General features: G+C 40.9%; 1 protein-coding gene across 1 annotated transcript in view; it reads right to left on the minus strand.

The window, feature by feature from the left end:
• Positions 1–3544: 3544 nt before the first annotated feature.
• The window catches only part of grb2b (growth factor receptor-bound protein 2b), a 42408-nt gene continuing 20786 nt past the window's right edge, over positions 3545–25166 (minus strand). Inside the window, exons 3-6 of the mRNA XM_037792063.1 lie at positions 15184–15281; positions 8639–8761; positions 7832–8000; positions 3545–5547 (exon numbers count right to left, since the gene is read on the minus strand). Of these exons, the coding sequence (XP_037647991.1) occupies positions 5362–5547; positions 7832–8000; positions 8639–8761; positions 15184–15281 (576 nt within the window). The 3' untranslated portion in view covers positions 3545–5361. The remainder of the gene's footprint in view (positions 5548–7831; positions 8001–8638; positions 8762–15183; positions 15282–25166) is intronic.

A 25166-nucleotide genomic window follows, 5' to 3' on the forward strand; every position in this document is an offset into this window, starting at 1 on the left:
GTCATCTTGTGTCTCTTTGTAGTTGCTTGATTGACTTTCCACCTCTCCAACAGTCATTTCATACAGAGGCTTCGGTCCAAGGGTCCCTGGGCCTGTACTCGCTAGGCCTATTCAGTAATCCATCCATGATACTCCCATGATATACAGGGAATATTCTAATGCCTACATCCTGCAAATGCATTTCCCCAAACTTAGTTTATTTCTTACACCTTCCAAATCCAGACATGTATTTACCTTGAATACTTTCTACCTACCAACAACCATGGCAATGCATGTGTGTCTAGACTACACTGAAACTATCAGTGACTATAAATACATAGGATGCTGAGAGACCGGCACAAACAGGTCACTAGTTCACACGCTGATAATAATCTTCTCAACTCTCCATGAAATGTCCTACTCACTTGCAAATCCTCAAAATCATCTTAAAATGTCCAAACGAGGAGAGCAGCGGGCTTTTAATGCTGGCGCGACTACTATAGCGGCACCATATGGCAAACAGCCTAGTCGAAACCCCCTGGGGCCGAGACTGACTGAGCCTTGGCCTTACACCTTACAAAAGCTTCTCACAATTAGGAGACTTTTATATAGTTTTATATACTTAGTGAACATCAGAAAACTCTTATGTTAATTTAATTTGAATAACTGCCAGTGTCACCAACGGAGGCCACAAACGTCTCACTGGGTTACATTACTGGTAAATCTCATGAAGATGAATACAAGAACTGGAGCAGCCTGATATCTTTCATTACTAAAATACACTCCAGATGAGAGGGGCTAGAAAGAGGACAGCAACACTGATGTAACAGCGTCTGCTCAAGGCAGTCGGTGACAAAAATGAAAGCGGAGAGGAGCCAGATTGAAGAGAAAAGCGACAGTGGTACACTGAGTGCTCAAAGTCCAAATGTGGAGCAGACAGTGCACCAGACCGTGGCTAACGTGATGTTAAAGATCTCAGTGGGCTGCTGCTGCTGCTGCATCTGCTGCTGCTGCTGCTGCAGAGTGTTGCATGCAGAGCACCCCGGGCTTCTCTTCAAGAAATGAAGTCATCAGCTTCCTCTTCACTGCTTCCTCAGATCAACAGACACATGCACATCATCTGCACGTCGAGAGGCGGAGAGACACTTTGGATGGGTTTCATAATGAAATGTGGCCTCATGTTTTGTGTTGGCGTTTAGCTAAACCCACTGTCTGACTCACCGCCACTGCTGCTGTGTCTGGAAGAATTCTCTTTTGATCGTAGAGTGAAGATACTAATTCTGTAGTAGGCAGGTTTCATGTGTAATTTCAGATTTATATATATGTACTGTATGTATATTTATATCAGGGGTGTTAACATTAAAGTTAACGCAATTGTAATAAACACCATATTCGTTTTAAGGCCACTAATTTCTTTAACGAAACTAGAAAAACCTAAGGAATTACCTTACCTATTGGTACCAAACCCCAAATCCCATACTAGCTTGTCGAGAAGGAGTTTAAATAATGCTCCAAACTAAACTTGCGCTGAATTTTTGCGAGGAAAGACTGTCATGGCAATTTTCAAAGGGGTCGCTTGACCTCTGACCTCAAGATATGTGAATGTAAATAGGTTCTATGGGTACCCACGAGTCTCCCCTTTACAGACATGCCCACTTTATGATAATCACATGCAGTTTGGGGCAAGTCATAGTCAAGTCAGCACACTGACACACTGACAGCTTTTGTTGCCTGTTGGGCTGCAGTTTGCCATGTTATAATTTGAGCATATTTTTTATGCTAAATGCAGTACCTGTGAAGGTTTCTGGACAATATCTGTCTTTTTTTGTATTGTTAATTGATTTTCCAATAATAAATATATACATACATTTGTATAAAGCAGCATATTTGCCATGTTGATAAGAGTATTAAATACTTGACAAATCTCCCTTTAAGGTACATTTTGAACAGATAAGAAAATGTGCTATTAATATACAGTATGTTTTATTATAAGTCAAATAAGCATGCTGTACTGTCTTGAGTGTATTTTTCATTGTTTGGGTGTTATGCACAGCTATCAAAATCATTTGTGTTTTCAGGTTTGATAATCACAGCGGAGCTAAAGAATGGTTTTCTGACGTCCCCACAACCACAGAACCGTCATCCTCCACAGACACAGAAAACAATATGTGCGTTCAACTTTCCAGATATTCACTGTGATGTATTACTCATCGCAAGCAAGTTTCAAGTCTGCAAGCTGATTATCATTCTGCAGGGACATTTAAAGAAACCGCAGGCTGCCTACACGGTAGGGAGATGCATAAATTAATCTTAAACTTTAGAAAAAGGTCAACAGTAAAATACCGTTATTTACAGTAATATCATAGCTAGACGATGTAACCTTTAAATGAAGAAAATACAATTTTTTTTCTCTTATAAATGAAAAGTTGAATTCATAAGCTATAAAACACAGCATTGTGCTCACTCGGATCTCATGGGGCTAATGTTAGCAAACTTTACATATACATATTGATGTGTATTGGACTTCTCTTCGCAGACAATATGATTCCCATCTATTCTCGCTACTGTTACGTTATATTTTCACACATAAACTTTCAATTTCAATGGTTGTATCACAACAGTGAAACGAGAAATAGACACAACATACCTCGCCAGAAATGGAGGAAAATTCAATTTGCCATTATCCTGTAACTACCACTTGTAGAACATAAAGGAAAATGTGGCTGCAAAACTGTTTCTTTGACTTGAGGTTGAAAAACACTTTAAATTGCAGCTATTACTTGTTCTAAACATGGCACAGATTGACACACAAAGAACCTTTCTCAAAATAACAACCTGGTATCTCAAAATAATGACTTCCTATCTCAAAATTACGACTTGGTACCTAAAAATAACAACTTGGTTCCTCAAAATAATGACTTTGTATCTCAAAATAACAACTTGCTACATCAAAATGACGACTTTGTATCTCAAAATAACAACTTGCTACCTCAAAATGACGACTTTGTATCTCAAATTAACGACTTTGTATCTTAAAATGACGACTTGCTACCTCAAAATGACGACTTTGTATCTCAAAATGAGGACTTTCTACCTCAAAATAATGACTTTGTATCTCAAAATAACAACTTGGTACCTCAAAATGACGACTTTGTATCTAAAAACCTCAAAATAACGACTTTTGAGATACTAAGTCATTATTTCGAGAAAGTTTCTCGTTATAATGACTTACAGGATGTTTAGTTGTTGTTTTTTTCGTCACATTGGCAGAAATGGGCTTCCATACTCCGGTCCATGAGGTATGTCTTGCCTAAAATATAGACCACAAAAATATATTCTCATTTTTTAATAATTGCATTTTATTAATTGAAAAAACAAAAAAACAAATGCAAATAAAAAAAAGAGCCAAAACAAAAAAACAGTATCATTAGGTAAGACAAGGCGAGAGACACTTAAATAAGAAGAGTTCCATGTTGGTGAGGATAAAGGTGAAGGCGGGTTGATGTAGGAGGAGAGGAGGATACGGGGGCGGGGGGGCCATGTTGGCTGGGACAGGTTGTATTATGTACACTGTTTCACACTGCAGGACTGGCAGGCCCCATAAAGGGGATGGGGAAGGGGGGGGGGGCTCAAAGTAGCAGGTCGGAGACACTGAAACACCAGAGAGAAAGGCACTATCCAGAGAGAACAAGAAAAACAGAAAGCAGTAACACAAAACACAGTAAACAAACACACACAGACACACTGGACCAGAAATCAAAAAATGTTTAACAAAAAAGTGCTTGACCACACGCCACATTGGACAAAAGAAAAAAAAAGAAAAAATACATCATTTAAGCTGATCTCTCAACTTTTAGCATAAAAGACAATCTCTCAGTTTTTCTGAACTGTTAATCTGTGCCAGCTGCGGATCTGCACTGGTGATTACACAACGTGATTATCCAAACTCAGCCTCTTTGCTACGTGCAGGTATAACAAGGAGGAGAGCGTCTGCGTATGCATGCATGTGATGAATGTTTGTGAATATGCATGTGGACTACCTGTACATATCCTCATACACCACTCTCTCTTCAATGAATATTGACAACATCACTTGTTTCAGCTTCTTCTTTTTTTTGTTGTTTTAAATCCCTTGCATGGTTTGTGTAGTTCAGTTCTCCGACCTTGCTTCCCTCATGTTAATGTCTGTGGACTCAAGTCAGCTACATTCACTGCCCAAGTCAAATGGCTGCAATAAATACATTGGCTTTTGAAAAAGGTGGCTGACCTTTTTATACAGGGCTTTGTAATACAACAGCTCTTTGCAGCATTCATGGCTCTACTTGCTGGTCAACGGTAGCTTCCTGACAGGGTTGGTCTCTTCTCAGGGAACTCAGAGAAACCTCCTCAAGATGGAATTTATGACCCCTTAAATATCATGCTGTATTATCCGAGAGCCCTCAGATCGATTCAGAAAACAAAGACTGACAATTCAGCACATCCTAGAGCTACTAGGTCTTATCCAGACTAACAAAAAGATTGAACATAATTTACAAATGGAAAAAAATACAATTTGTGATGAGAGGTAAAACAGACAAACACATACAAATATATAATATATATTCTTAAAAAATGGATTCTCTCTATAGTTGATTTATTTATACAGCCGACGGCTGATGTACAATGCTCACGTGCCAATGATCTTAGACATGGAAACTTGCTGTACTGTAGATTGCATCTTTTTACTTCTTTTTTGTACATTTTTTAAAACCATTTCTTCCTTTTTTATATTTTTTTTTATCCTTTTTTTTTTTTCTTTTAAAAACAGAGTTAGGATTTATCGGTAGGCATTTCATTTAGGTGATTAAAAACAACATGCGGCAAAAAAAAAAAAAAAAAAAAAAAAAAAAACAACACAAAAGAAAAGGCAGAATGTTAAGAAGTTAAGGAGAAGACGGAAGCAGCTGTGGGAGCGGTAGAAATCATTTGGTTATCTTCACGGGTTGGTGCTCTACTCTTTAGTTTCTCTGCATTTAGATTTCCCTCAAAGACAGTTCAAATCCTCGCCGAGGCGCTCACTCGCGCTGAACGTTCTCACTGGGGAGGTGAACGTTCTCGGCGCGAGTAAAAAGTTGGTGTTTGTCTCAGCTGCCACCCACACAGCGACGCCTACGACAGCACTACTCCTGCTTTAGCTCTCTCTCTTTCGGTTGTTTGCGTTCTTCCTGTCTGCTCCTGTTCTCGTGGGATGGCGAAAGAGGGGTGGAGGGAGGGTGGTTGGGGGGGTTTGGATGGAGGGGGGGGACTGATGAGATCAAGAATGATGATGGTGGTTGTGGTGGTGGTGGTGATGTTTGCTGTTGTGGTGGTTGTTGTTGTTGTTGTTTACATGGTCTGACTGTTTTACATGTTCCGATTGACAGGCGTGACGTAGTTGCGGGGGAACATGCCCGTTGCGCTGTGGCAGCCTCCTTTCCACCAGTTGGGGTCGGAGTTGTCCAGGACTTGGATGAAGTCTCCGCGTCGGAAACCCAGCTCTCCTTCCTCCTGGGGGTCAAAGTCAAAGAGCGCCTGCACATATGTCGGGTGCTGTGCAATCAAAAGAAAGAAAAGAGAGGTTGTAAGACAGGTTAGCAACGGTGTGATATGATTACTGACACCAAAAAAACAAATAAAAATACTGAAATACTAAACTTTCACACTGATTTCTAGTTGAATGTAACCCGATGCTCATTTCACATATTCTCAATATTCTCCTCCGTGAATACTCCAGAGTATGACACTGGGGTTATAAAACCTAGTTTCTCAAAAATAATGACTCAGTCCCTCAAAATAATGACTTCCTACCTCAAAAATGATGACTCAATATACTAACGTTACAACCAAACTCTTCTTCACTTTCCTGGAATCAACGAGCAATAAGCGGTTCTCAAGAATCAAGCAATCGGCTTGCTTTGTTTGGCAGCCATCCCAGATTCCAACCAGTTTTACAATCACCTGTCACCAGGATCTGAAATTAACTTTTTTCACTGCCTGTGAGGAAGTATTTTTTTTGTCTGCCACTCAGAAATCTTTCTCTAACACTTTTGAAATCTCTGCGCTAAATGAAGGAATAACATTTTAGATCTGATGTAATTCAATGTTCGATATATTTTACATGAAAAACATATACATGGTAAATTACAGTGTTCGAATTACACCGTAGCTTCCGGGGTACTGTAGCCTAAACTGTACTGCTCTGTACTGCACTGTACTTTGTTATTGTCATCTGTAGTGGTTATTTGCATAAAAACACACAATTCAAAAAATTATGATTATTTAAATATAATATTTATAATCAGGTCATAATCCACACACATTTTCTATGTGAAAAAAAAACAGCATTTGGTCGAAAAACAAGATTTTGCATAGGGCCCCCAAAAAGTTAGAACCGGCCCTGCTAGCTGCGTCCCAAAGTTGGAGGAGCTGCTGGAGATGCTGCTGTCATGGGGAGAGACGCAACATGTTGGTACGGACAACATTCATTCATTGCAGCCTTATCACCCATAGGGGACGAAGAGAGGAGTAAGTAGGTAAATAAGTGGTTAACATTAGTGACGTGATTTGAGGCGTGGCAGAGTTTTGACTCCTCATAGTTAACGTAACATTATCGTCAGCTCACTCACTGTAACTGCAAACGTCGGCTGCCGACTCATTAGCGAGCGTTAACAGTAACGTAAGCGTTAACATTGAACAGTCTAACGTTAGCTAATTTGTTACGTTAATACTAGAAAGTTTGCAGCTGTCCTCACATCAGAGGCCGGCGGTATACGTTATGTTGTGTGTGTGTACGTGCGGGACGGATCGGGCGCATACAATGTGTATGCGTGTGTATGTTTATGTTGTCACTGAGGTTTAATAATAACGTTGCGCTACACAAAACGTGCAGTCATTTTCGTTGCCGTTCGTTCTAATGTAACGGGTATTTTTCTCTCAACTCTCCTCCCAAATTCGTCCAAAAAATTTATTTTCATCCTCCCCAATCATATTTTTTTCGGCCCCCAGGACGACGGGACGTCCTTAGCGTTTTCCCTGCCTGCCAAAGTGGCCTGAAGATTTTATCTGCCACTGCCAAAAAGTTACCAGGGTGGCAGGTGCTAATTTCAGACCCTGCCTGTCACAATCCATCTTTAAATTCTGCATCTCTGTTTTCTTATATTTCTTTATCGTAAAGCACTTTGTGCTGGGAGACAAAATGAATGTTTATCGTGCCATTTTGGGTGATGACGTTTACACGGACGGTGGTCAAACAACCCTCTTTTGCCTTTTGACGGAAATCAAACCCTTTCCGAAAACTTTGTGTGTAAACGTGATTCACACAATGTCAGGTTGTATTTATTTATTTATCAAACGTGCGACAATTCCGGACGAAAAATACGGACACGGTGTGCAAAGGCCTTTAGAGTGGCGTTCTCATTCGGTTTCACCCTGACTGTAGTTACGCTTTATTAATTTACACCAACAGTTACATCATAGTAACCAGCTACACTTGTGTAGTAAAAGAGAGAGCTTTTCAAATGTCTGCAGACTACATTGCTAAAGTTTGTTCCCATCTGGTTAAACTAACAAACAACATGCTCTTTCTGGTTCTGCAGCATTCAGGGCTCTACATTAGAGGGAGGGCCATGTATTGTTCTAGTAAGTTTGAAAGGTACATCCAATTTTATCCAATAAATGTTCCCCTCTAAATAGTTTATAAACCACATCATTCTGTAAAAAAAAAAAAAAAAAAAAAAAAACGTTCAGAGACCATGTTATTGTTTTTGTGATTTTAGATTTAGGAGTAAAGCCTAGATGCTGGAGTGTGCTCACTCTTAGAGATGTCAGTTCTTACCTGGGGGACCTGCTCTATGTCTCGCAGAAAGATTTGTTGATTGCGAGAGACCGAGGTTGAGCGGTGGTAGTCCACCAGCTCGTTGAGGGAGTTGAACTTCACCACCCATAGGAAATACTTTCCGGCCCCGTCGCGAAGAACCTTGAAGTGCTGGACGTCGTTTCCAAACCTGCACAGAGAGGACACTTATGAGGAGGGGAGCTTCAGCAAAGGTACAGTTTCATATATCATATATACATATATATATATATAAGGCACAGCACAGATTTAAATAAAGTTAGTGGAACACTCAAGACATGAAACACGTATCTGTGACAGATTGGGAAGTGTTAATCAAATGAAACCGTTATTATTGAATGTCAGTCTGTTACTGGTGTGACTAAATGGGAATCAGGGCGGTCCAGACAGTAATTAAGATCCAAATCTCAGCTTCAAATCCACATGTGACCTGCTGTGAACTGATGTGTCTTCTGGGAAGGTCAGTACGGAGAGAAGACAGATAAGAGGAAATGAGCTCTGTATGTGTCAGCTAAAACAGTAAGTACTCACAGGGCCACTGTCCAACACTCAATACTAAAACCCTAACTGGTGAACTTTGGTCAGCAGAGGGCAGCACTGAGACTTCACAGGAATAAGGAAGAGGCTGTGCTGATGACTCAGACATACCAAGTATGGAAACGTGAACCCCATCACTTGCGAGGAAACTGTACGCTGATGTAAGGATAATGTTGAATTGTATTTATAGAAGACTGTGTGAGTGTGAATCCCGCTCTTTGTGTACGTACGGTGTGGGGCGGCGCTACTTACTTCACAGAGAGAGAGAAGTCTCCTGGTGCACTCTCGCTCTCTCTGATGAGGAAGACCCCGTCGTGCCTCTGTTTGTTTAGCATCTCCTCTGCTTTGGCCCGGGGAATCTTCCCGAAGAACCACCTGGAGGAGGAGGAGGCAGAAAATAGGTATAAGTAAGCATCAACTAAACTGACCCAGAGCCTTCTTCCTGCATCGACTGGATCCATGGAGTCTATTAAAACTCTAAAAACTCTTTCTTTGAGATTATAATGAAGGCACAACACTGCCCGATAATACCCAACATATCCGAGTAGTGCTGCTTATTGTCCCAAGGGTAACAAGGGGGAGCCCGTCATGCATTGAGCAAGAGGTACACCTTCAACTTTGTCGGTCTATCCCCAACGCTCACATTCACACCTATGAGCAATTCAAAGTTTCAGTTCAGCTGAACTTCAAGTCTGCGAACTGAGGGAGGAAGCTGTGGAGGATATGGTGAGAACATGCAAACATCACACCTCCTGCTGGTTGACAGGTTTGACCTGAAAACACAACAGTGTGGACAGAGTGCTAACCGCTGATCCACCAAGCTGCCCGGTAGTGATCAGGCGGGGTTTGGTTGCGCAATATTGCGAAAAATGAGTTATAAATAGGGCTGTCAATCGTTTAAAATGTTGAATCAGGATTAATCGCATGATTGTTCATAGTTAACTGTGATTAATCGCACATTTTTGATCTGTTCAAAATGTATCTTAAAAGGGAGATTTGTCAAGTATTTATTACTCTTATCGACATGGGAGTGGACAAATATGCTGCTTTATAGAACCCATTTACATTCACATATCTTGAGGTCAGAGGTCAAGGGCCCCTCTGAAAATGTTCCTCTCCAAAATGTAGTTTTTAGCGTCATTTATCCTCCTTTGGTTGGTACCAATGGATTCCTTAGGTTTTTCTAGTTTCATATGATGCCAGTATCTCTCTAGCTTTAAAACTGAGCCGGCTTTAACCTGAAACTTGCAAGTTAGGTTAATGCGTTAAAGAAATTAGTGGTGTTAAAATTAATTTGCGTTAACTTTGACAAGCCTAGTTATTAATAACTTACAGAAACGTTGTGTGCAATAGTCCACCTTGTCTTCCCCTCTCACTGTCTCTCTCTCTCAAACACAAACAAGTCATGGTGAGGGCACGTTGTTTTAACACATTCCATGCCAACACCACGTAATGTGCTGTCAAGAGGTCGTGGTCATTTCACGCATTTCTGTGAGATAGTTACACACTCACAACACAACACAACACAACACAACACAACACAACACACACACACACACACACAAAGCCGCGACGCTCAAGTCCACTTATCTCTGTCCTTGTTTCAGACATCAGTCCTGACATTTATTGTGCTACTTTAATGGACATAGTTGACGGTTTGTGGGTCAAGACAGGTTCAGGTGGTTGATTAACGCATATTTTTGCGGGTCGGGCGGTGCGGAATGGCTCGAATATCCGGTTAGATTGGTGCGGGTAATAAAAAACCCTGAGCCTTGCATCACTACTGCCCAGTGGCGACAGTCAATGAGTCAAATTATACACACATTTACATACAATTCGGCATTTACTCTGAGTGGTCTTCGGACCATACAGAGAGAAGACTCCTCTACCACCAACAAGAGCAACAATACTGAATGTTCACACACCAGGAAGTGCACTGTCCATCCGTGTTCCAGGAAGTAGATTAGTCATTATCTAATTATCTAATAATAGTGGGAAAGTCAACACAAAAAAATAAACATTTTGTTCCATTTTTGCACATGTGTGTTTCAAAGTTCTTAAATCGAAAAGCAGTAAAAAAAAAAAAAAGAATAAGATTCAATTTGAGATTTAAAGTCAGAAAGCTTTCGGTCACATTTGAGTGGCATACGTGTTGCTTATATAGAACATGTGAGAAAACCCTGACAGAGGGAATAAGTGAGAGTGATTAAGATGGATAGAGAGAGGGGGAGACAAATGGAGACAAAGCCAGAGAAAGCTCTTTACTTGTGTAAATAATTAAAAAGTACAGTCGGCCAAAAGATGACATCTTGGCTCCTTTACACGTAGGTGGAAATCAATAATGAAATGGCCGACTCTTGATCCGCTTTGTATCGGTGCTTGATAAAAGCGATAGCAGAGCAATTCAATGGAACCGAGGAAAAAGCAGGAGGAGGAGAACGACTGGCTTTATTATCAGCGACACCTCTACCTACCCCTGTGAGGGGGAATGCTCGAAAGCAGCCATACATCAGACCGGCAATACGTCATCTGGAGTAGGCTATCATGACCACGCCCCCTTCTGGGGGAGCAACCCTGCATCCATCATAGACGGTAACAGAGGAAAGAGAAGAAGTTGAAACATGTCTCCAAACTTCTACTTTGAACAAACCAGTAATAGTAATAACGCTATGTCAAAGAGTTGCTGTGTAGTTGGTCGCACCAACAATAAATCCAAAAACGCTGATCTCCGATTTGTTCCCCGTTGTGTCCTAAAAAAAGATCTAATAGAGGGGCTTTATGGCTCCAGGCTATAGACCAGACCAGCGTTGCATCATCGCCGAGGCTGTGCTTCCTTTTGGGGGAAAGAAACTCGCTGTCACAGGAGAGAATATGACGAAAAGTTGTTGTGTAGCGGGTTAACCGAGGCTTTCACACTGACATTTGAGGCTCATACGATACGTGAACATTCACTGTCAGTGTGGTAAATGGCTAAGTGATGCTGGTGACAGTGACTAGCGTGGCTAGCTGACGTTAGCTTGAGTGTGACGCTGCTGCAGTAATACAGTCATACATTAACGTCTGGTCGTTAAGGCTGATGTTTGTTTTCTTCCTGAAAAATGTTATGTGATAGGGGTGTGACGATTCAGGGAAGGACAAGTCGTGCCTGGTAAGACTTAATCAAGAATGTGGGTGTCTGCGTCATCATTTTTAAAAAGGTCATTTTTGCCGTCCAGACTAAAACGAAACCTCAGAGTTTTAAAACTAAAACGGGGTCAGCAGCGGTTTCAAACGTCTCCGTTTGAGGGGCTCGAAAACGCCGGAGTAGCTCGGACGCAAGGCCTTAAACGTAGCCAAAGTGATCTGCTTTAAAATGTTTTAGTGTGGATGTAACCTTAGACTTATAATTACTGTTGGACAGGGCAAAAAGATGTGTTTGCAAACAGAGAGGACTCTGACTTGGAGCAGGGCAACACTCTATTGTGCCCCCGCTGTATAGCACAGCTGTGTGTGCATGTCTGTTGGGCTGTGTGGGTGCCTGGTGCTTTCGGGTGGCACTCAGTCGTCACCACAATGGGAGGCGAAGGCAAACTCCAGCCACTTCGTCACTGTCGCCACTGTTTCTAGTCCATTACTGAACCGGGTAGATTTCCTCAATCAGACATTTCCAGTAAAGCTATATTCTACCCAGAAACAAGGTGATAAAACTATTTAACTAAAATCTAATTCCCACAGATTGCTGCATCACAGTGTATATTCTTCTCCTGCACCAAGACAGGTCTGGCTCAAATTATACCGGAATGGCGGGCCGGTTAAAGGGAAAATTTCATTAAAAACTTTTGATGACGTCCTAGGATGTGGTAACGATTTTAAACGGAGCCCATTAAGGCGAGCAACATGAGACATTAGATGACCTCTCACAATCACTGCAGTCTGTGATTTGTGGTTCTTCTGGGATCCGGCCTTAGTGCAAATTTGGCCCGCTGACTATTTCACAATAAAAGCCGCACAGAATTATCTGCACTTTAGAAAGCAGATACTGCAAGTGTTGACTTTCCATTAAACCCCCCCCACCCATAATGCCTCTACTCAATGTTTTGAAACTCTGCTTCTACGTTAACATACACTCAAGAAAGCAAGAAAACGTTTTTTTTTGTTATTAAAGCAGAGGGCTGTAGGACACGAGACATGGTGGATGTAGTCACAGTGACATCACCCATTGGTTTATGGAATGCCCTTTTGAAGCCTCGAGTTCGCCATGTTGGTTTTTGACTGTCGCCATGTTGTTTTTTTGCAACCAGAAGCGGCACGTGTGGGTGAAGTTAAGTACAACCGAATGCTGAATAAGACATTTTTAGGCGACCAAAAGTTATAATTAATTGTCATTAACTGAAAACACACTGTGAAAGGGTTAAAGGGTTAAATGCCTTGGTAGCGACCTGTCAATCACAAGGTAGCCACGCCCTAAAGCATACCCTGCTTTACGGTCTATTTGACTCTAAATGGGACCGTGATTTACTAAATGAACATCATGCTGTATTGAAGAAGAAGAAGAATCCTCACGTATCCAGCCGGAAAGCAGACGGTCAGCGAGGCAAATTATCAAGGGAGTAAAGTAAAAAATGTCTTCATTTCATTCATTTAACTTGAATTGAAGTTGGTTTATTATAGTTTTTGTTAAAATATTGCACTGCCTTGTATCTTGAGAGCTGAATCAACAGGTTTTGAAGTTGCACTTTTTATTATTTTCAAATAAAAGCTGTATGTATTTGCCATTAATCGTTGTTTACTTGTTTGTATCCATAATTAATTTATCCCTGATTTCCTTACAAGAAAAACTTTTAGGAATCCTGACCTGCACTGTCCAGTATCAGATGTTTATTTCACAGTCACACCGATTAAATTTTTTGGCAAAAAAAGTTACTGTATCGATTTCAAATCATTGTATTGTATCGCTCTAGATGAGCCAAATATCGTCCTTGAAACGTATCACAACCATGGAAATCGTATTGTTGTAAAAACGTATCGTTACACCCCTAAGTGGCAGGCAGTAAAATTAGCCCTAAACCCCTGATGAGAAAATAATAATAAAGTAATGATCAATTTGAGGGGTGAACTTTACCCTCGTGAGAGCAACAGACAGTGATAACTGCTGGCACAAAGAGTCTGATGACAATGTTGGCTGGGAAATGCCAACGTATAAATATTCCAACATCGGCTCATGTCACACGCTCTGCTAATCAAATCAAATCCATCCATCGATTGACATGTTTGGACAATTAATACAGGCTGAATGAAAACATGACATGAATTTATTCCATATTATATTATTAAGAAAGTTTAATAGTGAGATGATTATTTTACCATTTTGTTTCAGCCAACCAATCCAAATAATTCATAATTAGATGCCATGCAAAATGTTATAGTACGTGCTACATTTCCCTCAGTTGACTAATGGCCATTTTGGTCTTAGTCTCAATCTTAGCCTAAGATTTCTTTATCGATTAGTAATTTTGTTATGCTTTTTCACTCTGAATGACTTATTTCCAAGAAACCTAGGAGCGCATTTGTGGTAAACACATGAATTTAAGTGGTGCTTCTGTGTTATTCTTTGTGCAGAAACTCAGTTTCCAAGATCTGTTGATTAAATCAACTAATTGATAAGTCGACAAAATCGCATGAGTGCTTGTCGACAAAGAATTTCTTTGGTCGAGGACAGCCCTAATATCATTTTGCCGAAAACACTGAACTCAAATGAATGAATGAAAACTTTGTGTAAACGCTGCAACACCACTGAGAGCCTTCATTATAATGATTATGAGGTTCTGTTTTACAGATATGTGAGGTGCAGTAAAATATTAATTCCCCATAACAATAATAAAGACCATAAAAAACACACAAGAACAGTAAAAAAGCAAAAAAAAAAAAAAGAAATGCAACACAATGGCATCCCCCACTGCCAAAAAAAAAAAGGTACATCTGATCGCACCCCAGCAGTGATGCAATAAGGTCAATATTCAATTAAGCGCAAGAGGCCTCGAGCACATTAATAAAGAGAGAGCTAATCTGGCACTGAGCGCACGTCCAGAGGTGATGTCCTCTAAGGATCCTGCCAGGCGTTCTCTGAAGTGGTTTCACACCCACACTTGACCAAGGCATCACATACAATCAATTCTCATAAGAGTGAACAGGACAGTTGTAGTTCAGGCATACTCAACCGACACTTAACGTGTCCAAACTAATCAGTGCAAGCAGAGAGAGAAAAGATAAAAACGAGAAGCAGAATGTCATATATTGTACGACATGTTCAGTAGATATATAGCACACTTTCACTTTAAAAGGCCTTTACACAACGTTTTTCTTCGTGCGATTATTTTGCACGTCAATATATTTTTTAGTGCTGACCCAAATGCTTCGAAGCTTCGACCGTTGCCATGGTAATCAACCTCCAAATCAGTATTTGAATGCTTCGTTTTTATGTTTTCTATATACTGTATGTGTGTAATAATAAAGTATAAATTCCAAAATAGCCCATGAAATAAGGAATAATCCCACAACATTATTCATTATTCATATTCAACATGAATTATTATTAATTTTTCTCAGAGTGATATCGCTGTTTGTAATGTGTAGAGGTGAGTGTGTGTACAGTAGTGCGTCAGCGGCACTGAAATGGGGAAGACAGACAGAAGAAGCCTGCTGCGCCACGCCGTGCAACGAAGCTTCAAAGCACAAAAAAAGGTATTGGGGACAGCCCATAAGACACAGATACATAACTAAAAACTGTCGTTAGAGAAGCTGTCATGCATAATACTTACGGATGTGCTTTCATCTCTATGTAATTCTTGGGAATGAAGCCATCTTTTCCATTTAGCTCTGCCTTGTACCAGTTCTGATCACACTCTTCATTTAATACCTGGTGTTGACAAAGAAACAAAAGAAAGAGAGAAGAAGAGTCGTTCAGGTTAGTGCCACATACAAAAGTCAACAATGGGCAGCAATCAACCTCCTAAATTTAGCTTTGACACATTTCCTTTTAATTTCCTGTGACTTCAGAAGGTGCATGTAAGAGAACGGCTTGGTAAATATTAGGAAACCACAAAACTAACAGCAGGGGGAGCAGCAGGCAAATATAATCTAACAAATATAATTTAAAACGCTTGGAAAGATAGCGTCTAATTAAAAAGGACCGATAATGTGTCCGTATGTGACCTGTTGGCTACGGGGACTCATTTAGCAGAACGCCTCGGTGACGCAGACAGCTGTGAGGGCGTTCATGTCTGACAAAGTGCGGCCACAGTGCAGATGTTTTGGACCGGTGGTGCACCGGCGTGTGTCGGAGTCAATATGCGAGTGGCACTTTTGTCTATGTGTGACTGTGCTTATGAGAGATGGGTCGTGCTGAACGGAATTAACCTTCACGCTGCAGCAGCTGATTTGTCTGCAAAAAAGTGCCCATGAGTGTTGTTCCATTCATAACTTGAAATATTATATTAATTCCCCCAGTAGCGGTTTCAAAATGTCACTCTATATATGGATTATTTTAAGCCATTTTAAAACTATTTCTAATAAAACTTCTTATAATTTCACACATTAAAAAAAGAATAAAAAGGGGACAATAAACAATGACGAAAAGTAGTGCACAATATCCTTCCTTATACTATGCATTATGTGAAATCTTGTTTGCATTGCAGCAACGTCTAGAAAAGTACAAATTTCAGAGGAAAACTAAGCAACAGCACTGAGTCATGCACTCTCGATCTGAACGATGTTGCAAAAAGCAGTCAAAGCACATTTGATAATCTCAACCCAATTTATGGCCAATGAAGCCTGAAAAGCAACAGAAAAGGATGTGATACACGTGTCACACAACCAGGCTGTCACTTGTTTGAATCTTTGAGCGTATTGAAGTAAAGCAGGGCTAGCATTAATCTCACCCTTCCCATCCAGTCAGACTTGTGCGGAAGAATGACTCAGTTTTATTCAGAAGAATTACACGAGACAAGATCACAACTCATCTGCATGATTGAAAAAAAGGGAAACATTTTTGGCACGCTGGTAGGCATGCAATCCTTAAATGCAGCCTCACTGAAGTTTTCTGCCAGATGAAAGCAGCACACCGACAAACTCTATGCATATTATACTTTTTCCTAAATATTTTTTTGTTGCCTCCCTCTCTTCCTCCTCTTCCCTTAAATTCATAATTTCCCACTAACCCAGCCCAAGACAGCTGTCCTATTGGCCCCTGTGTAGTGTGAGTGACCTGGGTCTATTTGCTCCAGTGAGCCTGCAGAATGCCAGCTGTCACTCGCCTCCCCCAGCTGTTAACCCGGCACAAGACCGGCATTACTGGATCAGGGAGTGGCCTTGGACCAAAAACATAAGTAGGTTGCAATCAGAAGCGGTGAGGGTTAGGTGTGTGTGTCTATACGTGCATGTGTAACACAGTGGACTTATAGATATTGGAGTGATAAACAGAGAGATGGGAAAAGCCACATGGGGTGAGTGTGTTTATGTTAGTCAATGTGACACTGTCTGAGCCAAGACTCACACAAAAGGGTCTAAGCCTCCGGGCTGTATGTTGACACACCAAACCGACCTTTAAGAACTAGCGCCTACAAAGGCAGTCTGATTCAACACTGCGTGGCCTTGAGGCCAGCTGACTGCCGACATGCAGTTCTCTGCTCACGTTTGCACTGGCATTGTTGTTGCTCGTGGTCTACTGCTTATGGAGGATAACAAGACTAAGAGTCTACAGCCATGATAGAGGCTCTGTGAGTCTGTGCTTATGCACAATGATGCTGCGAGCTAAATGTTAACGTCAGCATGCTAACATGTCCACAGTGATAATGCTGGCATGCCCACGATGACAATGCTAGTATGCTGATGTTTAGCTGGTCTAATGATCTTAATCTGAGTTTAACATGTTGGCCTGTTAACATTTGCAAATTAGCACTGAACACAAAGTACAGCTGAGGCTGATAGGATTGGTTTGGCAGGTGTTTGGTCATAAACCAAAGTGCCAAATTAAAACTTTGACCTAGATGAAAAGTCAGGGGATCACCAAAGTCAGTAGGATTCATTGTCTGGGAGTCATGGATGTCTGTAGCAAATTTCCTGGCAATCCATTCAAAACTTGTCAAAATATTTCACTCTGGATCACAAATGTCAATGATGGTGTTGGAGAAAAAGCCAGGGCCATCTGCGTTATTTTTCAGGTTTTTTAAATGGAAACACACACTCAGCCGTTAGCAAAAAAAGCAGTGACATAGGTAAGCAAAGTAGGCTGATCAATAAGGTTATGAATAGTGTGAACGCTAACACTGGCTGAGTCAAAGTTAGCTGTGCTAAATTTGGAAATAACTGAGAGGGTAGTGTGAAGTGTGTGAAGTGGGTGAAGTGTGTGAAGTGTATAACTGAAGTGGGGTTGTATGTATACTCCTGCGTTCTGCAAGGTGAAATGACTAGTTTTGTGAATGTAGTCTGGTGGCTTTAACGAGAGCGATATAATGGCTTTGGTTCCCCCCGTCGGAAAGGGCCGTCTGACGGCGAGGTAAAGCGGCTGTGGACCAGAGCAGCAGAAAAACATTTCAATATCAGATTAAGTGTACACTATATTTAGAATATTTTCACCGTTTTACCTTGCCGTCAGACGGCCCTTTCCGACGGGGAACTTAACAAGTTTTATTGCGGTCTACAAAGCCACAAGACTCCTTTGACAAAAACAGTAATTTTGCCTCGCAGAAGACAGGAGTTGCTGGTCTACCGCTGCCTCAATCGGTTAGTTTGTGTTATTGTGCGACTTTTGAATCTGGTCTAACGTGGCGTCCACACAGCAGTACATTGCTTAGCTTCCGTGCCGGTTCTCCTGTCTGCTTCTCCACACTGGGAGCGTGCCGACCGCCATCTAAGTTACTGTAGATAATAACTGACTATGGATAAGGATATATGTAGAACGTCATCATGCAGAAAGGCTTTTAAAAGGGCTTGGGAAAATACTAATCTTTGGTGCTAAAACATACGTTCTTCGACCAAAATTTGAATACTCGGATTTGAAAACATAAGGAACACCACTGGGAAGCTACAGAACGATGTAAAATCCTAAAAAAACGGACCCGCCCTTTAAACAGCTAGTCAGTCATCTTGCTTTCACCGTCTGCCTCCACGAATTCAACATGCTCAATCAGCTGAACTGCCGTCTGTAAGGGAAGACTCGCGCCAACGTGCCAAACACACACGTTGCAAAAACTGTGTGTGATTACTGGCTACAGACACCAATGACCGCCTAACAGCGTGGTGTGTCAGGGCCTTAACATGTCTTAAAGACACTGAACTCCAAATGACCCCCTTTACTTTCTGCCAACAACACACACACACTCCATATATATGGGAATGCAGAAAAAAAAACATACACACAAACATAACAGTAGCACTTCCACCACTTGGAGCTGAGATACAAACATCAAAGCAACAAATGCTGTAGGAGTATAAAATGTGCTTGTCTACAGTATTGTAGGTGGAGTTGCCAAGCAGTGAGAGAGACAATGCTTCATCCTCACGACCCAGGCCTGAGCCCACTCGTTGGCAAGCATCCACTCTGCTGAAGTGCCTGTGACTCCTTACTGGCTCCAGCAGCGTTGTTCAGTTGACCCTGAACTTTGACCTCCTTCACAGAAATCAAAACAGAAAGAAACTTTCTTAACTGGATGAATTAGTCTCAGCAGATTGACGCGAAGTTAAGTACACTCTGTGAAAATAAGAACTGGATGTTACATTTCTTATTTCATTTTCAGCAAGATGACAGCAGAGAGAAAAAGCCTCATGGTTAATACAACAGCCCTAAAACAAGAGCAGCCTTAGGCTACATCTCTCACTGTTCACTGTATTAAATGATGTTGGTAAATCATAAGTCTCCCCACCATGCATTTTATCATTGTTGAAAGGGAAAGTCCCTCTGGCAGGCAGCACAACAAGCCACCAGACAGTCCTTATGAACTTGAGTAACCTGAAATAATTATCCAGTCCACAACCAAAAGTTAATAATAGAACACAGCAGGTGCAGCAATATACTGTACGCCTAAGCTCATATGAATTGCGAAGATGCTCAAGTGAAATTTCCACTTGCCACTGTCTGTACTAGGGGTATCCCAATCCAACTTTCATTTTCAATGTCTGATGCAGAAGATTAATTAAACTATGAGTTAATATATGCAAGTACTGATTACGTTTTTTGGGTGTACTTGAAAATGTTTTAGGCTTCATTCCGTATGCAAACCCGCAATATTACACCACGGAGTAAAAACTCAGCTGACATCAAAGTGAAACAAATTGGGGTCGTGTCCTTGTTGCAGTGGGACATAATGCTCACATACACTGTTGTGTTGTTGTGTTGTGGGATGACCGTGTCTCAACGATACAGACAGCATGGAAAACAACAGCATGGCTCCTAAGGCTTCATTAAACAACAAGTAAGAATCTTGTGCGTACAGATAAAATCTATTTCCAGCTCAATACGAAATGGTGCAAAATCCAGACAATCTGCCCTGTCTTGATATTTTAAGCGTTGTTTAAATAGACTTACAAAACCATAAATGCGGTTACATTTGTACAAACAGGTAGAAACACTGTCATCTTTTAGAGAATACAGAATTTAGTAGCCATTGTTATTGTTATTCAGCATGTTGAATCGCCTTGGCACCCCAGACCCTGACCACAGACACAGCTTTGCCGGGATGCCGTAGTGAAAAAAATTCACATTCTGGTCATCCAGCGCAAAGAGAGACCTCTTTATCCTTTTAATATTTTCACTACTGTGGCGGGGAGCGCTAAAAAGCTGCGGCCGCGAGCCACCTTCACCCCGAGCCTTTCCAAGCCGACCTAGAGCCGGTCACGGTGCACCGCCTCGTATGCGGGACTCTCCAGCCTGCCGTATGTCGCTCACACCCTCCAGCTGGCTGTTAACGAGGGTCTTTTGGCACAGAGGAGTACTCGTATCGGTACTCGGTATCGGCGAGTACCCAAATGTAAGTACTTCAGAAGTATTCGGTCTGAAAAAAGTGGTATCGGTGCATTCCTAATTAAAACTGAACACAATTGTACCTGTAGGTGATTTTAAATCCATGATAACAAACTACTCCTCTCTTGAATGCAACTATTTTTAACAGTGTTCTATTGTTGTCTGGCTGATTGCTTCTTGTTAACTCGTTAATTATGTTCTTGTGTGTATTTATTCGGTTTTATTGTACTCTCGACATCATTGAAAATGATTCCTCGAGATTTAAATAAAGGTTGAATGAATGAATTAATAAGTCTGAATACACATCTCAAACAACACTAGAACATGTCATACCACACAATAAGTGCCCATCCTAAAAGTGGCAACCAACTTAACACGTTTTGTTTGTTTTTAAGTCATTATCTTTTAAGCGTTTAGGAGACATTTGCTCAAGCCATTTGAAAGATAAGACCCGCAGCCTGGATATTAAAAGAGTGAGACTGTATTGTTAGAAGGAAAAAAATGCAACAGTGAAAATGGTCAGCTTGGACGTGCCTTTGGAGTGACATTTGAACTTTAACGGCTCTCGAAACCGAAAGAATGGCAGCCCATGAGGAAAAGCAGAAATAAAATATTTGCTTGGCTGGCAGTTTTTTTTTTAACCATACAGAGAGGAGACAACCGCAGCATTGTGTCTGACTGAGCTCTGTCTCTGTGTTCCAAGCCGAGCCAGCGTTGTGGATGACATGCACTCCCTCCCTCCCTCTCTCTCTCTCTTTCTCTCTATGAAGATTTTTTTTGTCTCTTTAATCTGATTGAGCCACAATAGTTGTAGGAGTTTCTATTTGAGAGGCTGAGGTCCAGGACAGGGATTATCTCCTCCACAGCTGCCACTGTAGACGCCATCCTCCCCCGTCTCTCCTCTCTCACACACACACACACTAAAATATTATAGCACTTCCACCCACAAACCCATGTGCGACACTAAACAGGGGTAGCTGTCATTCACAAGAAACCCAGGTCCACGACTACTAATTCAGCACATCTCCGTAAAACCGTCAAATTATACAACATCGTGTGTAAATCTATGTGATAAACAGCGCTGCTGACTTTCAACGTCATTAATCATCTTCCAAAGCGATTTTGTCTTTACACTAGAGCTTTATTTAGGCCGATGTGGAGAAACTGATGCAACATAATAGGATTTCTTTTCTTTCAGCCTGTCATCTAATGAAAAGTCAACGCAGAAACTCACATTCTATAATTTTGTTAACCCTTTAAGAACGGTCCTCCCCTTAAAATAAACAAAAACAGAACAGCTAGAGCATTCATTCTTTCTGCAACAGAAAGCTAAGGCTTCTTACTTTCAGGTTATCACGTTGCACGCTCGTGATGGCATCATTACGGTATGTTAGGCGTGGTACAAAGCGTGTTGAAACACGCAGTAGCGCTCGAGTCTTGCCCCATATTTGACGCGGGAGATCGTCGTTTGCATGATCCTGTTTTAAATTAGGACTGCCAAAGTTAACGCGCTAATAATATGTTAACGCAAATTTGTTTTAACATCACTAATTTCTTTAAACGCATTAACACAGTTGGCGATTTTTAGGTTGTAGCGGGCTCAAACCTAAGGAATCCATTTGGTACCAACCATGTGATACTAGCTTGTCGCGAAGGAGGCTCAAAATAGCTCAAATAACTTATGGAGTGTTGAGAAATATTTTGGCCATGATTCTACATTTAGAAATCTTTTGGATGAATATGTTTTGTGTGTTTATTTAGTACCATTTTAAGAATCAATTATCATAATTTATTGACTGACATAACCTTGTAGCTTAGGTTGTACAGATTTTCTGGATATGAAGCATTTTAAGATACTCCAAGAACATAAAAATAAGCAAAAATACCAATGTAGTGGTGGACCATTTCTATTGCAGAGTTTAAAGGGTTGAAGTTTTTTTGCATGAGAAAATTATGTCTGAAAAGGGACTCGTGAAGTAATCCTATAGTTATTTTTAAAACCATATTCACTGTTTACACCAAATGCAGAGCAAACATGGCTCTTTGCTTTGATTTGGACGGGGTGTTAAGTGATGACCGTGAGGAGATTAGACTGAAATCCTTACTTTCTCTTTCCCCGGCCACCTAAAACTGAACGTCACAAAGAAAATCCTTTGTATAGCCTAACGCTAAGTATGTGGATGAAAGAAATAACCACGCTCAAGAAGTCGTGATTGCATAAGGTGTATAGGACTGACTTACTAAGCATTGCCTAGCACGAGATGGATGTAGAAGGAGCGGTATGTAGGGAAACAGAAAAAAAACAAGATGCTAAATAAACCACATGTCTGCACAGTCCACACGGGATTGCAATAAATCAGGAGCAGGGATTACCCTGGAGGGTGAGTTAATCTGAGCGTGCGGCAGGTCAGACAGATAGACGAGCTAAAGCTTCATCAGACCCTCAGAGGCCAAAGCCTGTTGGGTCTGCCACCAAGTTTAATGAAACTGATAGAGCGACCCTTCTGCTCTCTGTTTGCACACCAGACAACAACCATGACAACATCAAAACACTGTTTGGTTATCTAGTTATAAATTACAACAGAGTACCTGGTAATATGCAAAGTCAAAGTCAAACAGCACATCACAGATCAGGAGGAGCAAACGCTACAATATCAATCATTATTCCACAGGATCAGAGAGCTGATAAGGAAGTGCTTCTTTTTAACTCAATAAGGAAACACATTTGCAGCCAGGGAAAAATTCAACCTCAGGTCATGTGCAGACCAGGGTTTACGCCAGAGTGTTTTTTTGATGGCCTGGTTAATGGTTGATTGTGGTTAATATTCCAGAATTACGGCTATATAGAACAACTACTGGACATGCCATATAATAGCCTACATTTAACATAATAAATAAGTTAAATAAAAAAGGCTGATCGGTCTGATTTTGCCGTTTGTCAAATTCAAAATAGTGTTGTGTGGCTCGTAGGGCTATAACCCACTGAATAGCTTGAAGCTTCATTCATAATGTTGACATTCAAATTATTATTAATACCTTACTGAAACATTGCGTGTAGTCCACTTTCTCTTTTCCTCTCTCTCGAGCATGCACACACTCACAGCGAGCGCAGCGCCACGCTCCACGTCTTTGTTATTGTCTCAGTCCAAAGTCCAAAAGTCAAAACTTATTGAGGAAACAAAGATGTAATCATTATTTATATCATCTTTATAGTGGCTGGGTCCACTTTGTTTGTTTTATATTTACACAGTCAGCTGGCTGTGACTGCCTTTTTTCACACAAACACAGAACGGACAGCCAGCGGACTGTGTGGAGATATATTTGCTGAATTTGACAATAAAGTGTACTGGATGAGAAGCCCAGCTGAGCAGAGGCATTTAAAATTTTGTATAACTTTATATTTAAGTTGCCCTGGCAACATATCTCACAATATTAGGCTATTAAATATGCTATTAATTAATTCATTTATTTTAGGGCTGTCAAAGTTAATGCGATAACGCATTAACGCTGATTTGTTTTAACGCCACTAATTTCTTTAATGCATTAATGCAATCGATCTTTCTGAGGTTGTAGCGGGCTCAGTTTTAAAGCCGGAGTGAAGCTGCTGGCATCAAATGAAATCTAAGGAATCCATTGGTACCAACAATGTCATACTAGCCGGTCATGAGGAAGGTTAAATAGCGCTCCAAAGTTACGCTAAATTTTAGCAAGGAAAAACTGTCATGGTTATTTTCAAATGGGTCCCTTGACCTCTGACCTCAAGATACGTGAATGAAAATGGGTTCTATGGGTACCCACGAGTCTCCGCTTTACAGATATGCCCACTTTATGATAATCACATGCGGTTTTGGGCAAGTCATAGTCAAGTCAGCACACTGACAGCTGTTGTTACCTGTTCGGCTTCAGTTTGCCATGTTATGATGAGTTTCTGGGCAATATTTGTCATTGTTTTGTGTTGTTAATTGATTTTCAATAAATATATACATACATTTGCATAAAGTAAGCATATTTGCCCACTCCCATGTTGATAAGATTATCAAATACTTGACAAATCTCCCTTTAAAAAAGGTACATTTTGAACAGATAAAATAAAGTGTGATTAATTTTCGATTAATCCTGATTAATCATGGACAATCATGCGATTAATCGCAATTAAATGTTTTAATCGATCAACAGCCCTAATTTATTTATTTGGCATATTTCCCAATGGACATTTTGGCCATTTAATCTGCCAGACAACTACACGTGATACCGGCAAAAAGCAGGCATATGCCGTGTTAACGTAAAACACTGGTGAGGAAACACTGACAGAAAGATGACAAACTCTTTTGAAAAACAAATCTAGCAATTTCCTGACCACACCAAACCTACTTCTGGTTCTGTCAAAATATTTCTGAATTTGCATATTGCACACTTTAAAAAATGGGTAAAAAACAAAGTCCCTGTGAAGGCGGTGGCTTGGTCAGTGATTTGTAGCAGACAATATCGAGCCATCAGTAGGGTCTGGCTGACAGCACCCCAAAAAAGAGTGCAAAGAGTCAGGGAGGATAGAAGGCCTGTGATGGCATAAGTACTAGGAGATGCCTGCAAATATAAATTTGTATGTTTGTCAGTGCCAACTGTGTGTGTGTGGATGTCCTGCAGGAATGGAATCTGAGGACTGGTATTTTGACATACTGGCAGCAGAAGTGACCCCTGTGGTGGCACCAGATCGTACACAGGGCACAAACTGATTCACCCACTAAACCGTACAGTTTCTAGGACAGGTTGCAGGGACTGTGGGAT

Source organism: Sebastes umbrosus, chromosome 14, assembly GCF_015220745.1.
Source record: "Sebastes umbrosus isolate fSebUmb1 chromosome 14, fSebUmb1.pri, whole genome shotgun sequence".
In the NCBI taxonomy this organism is placed as follows: Eukaryota; Metazoa; Chordata; class Actinopteri; order Perciformes; family Sebastidae; genus Sebastes; species Sebastes umbrosus.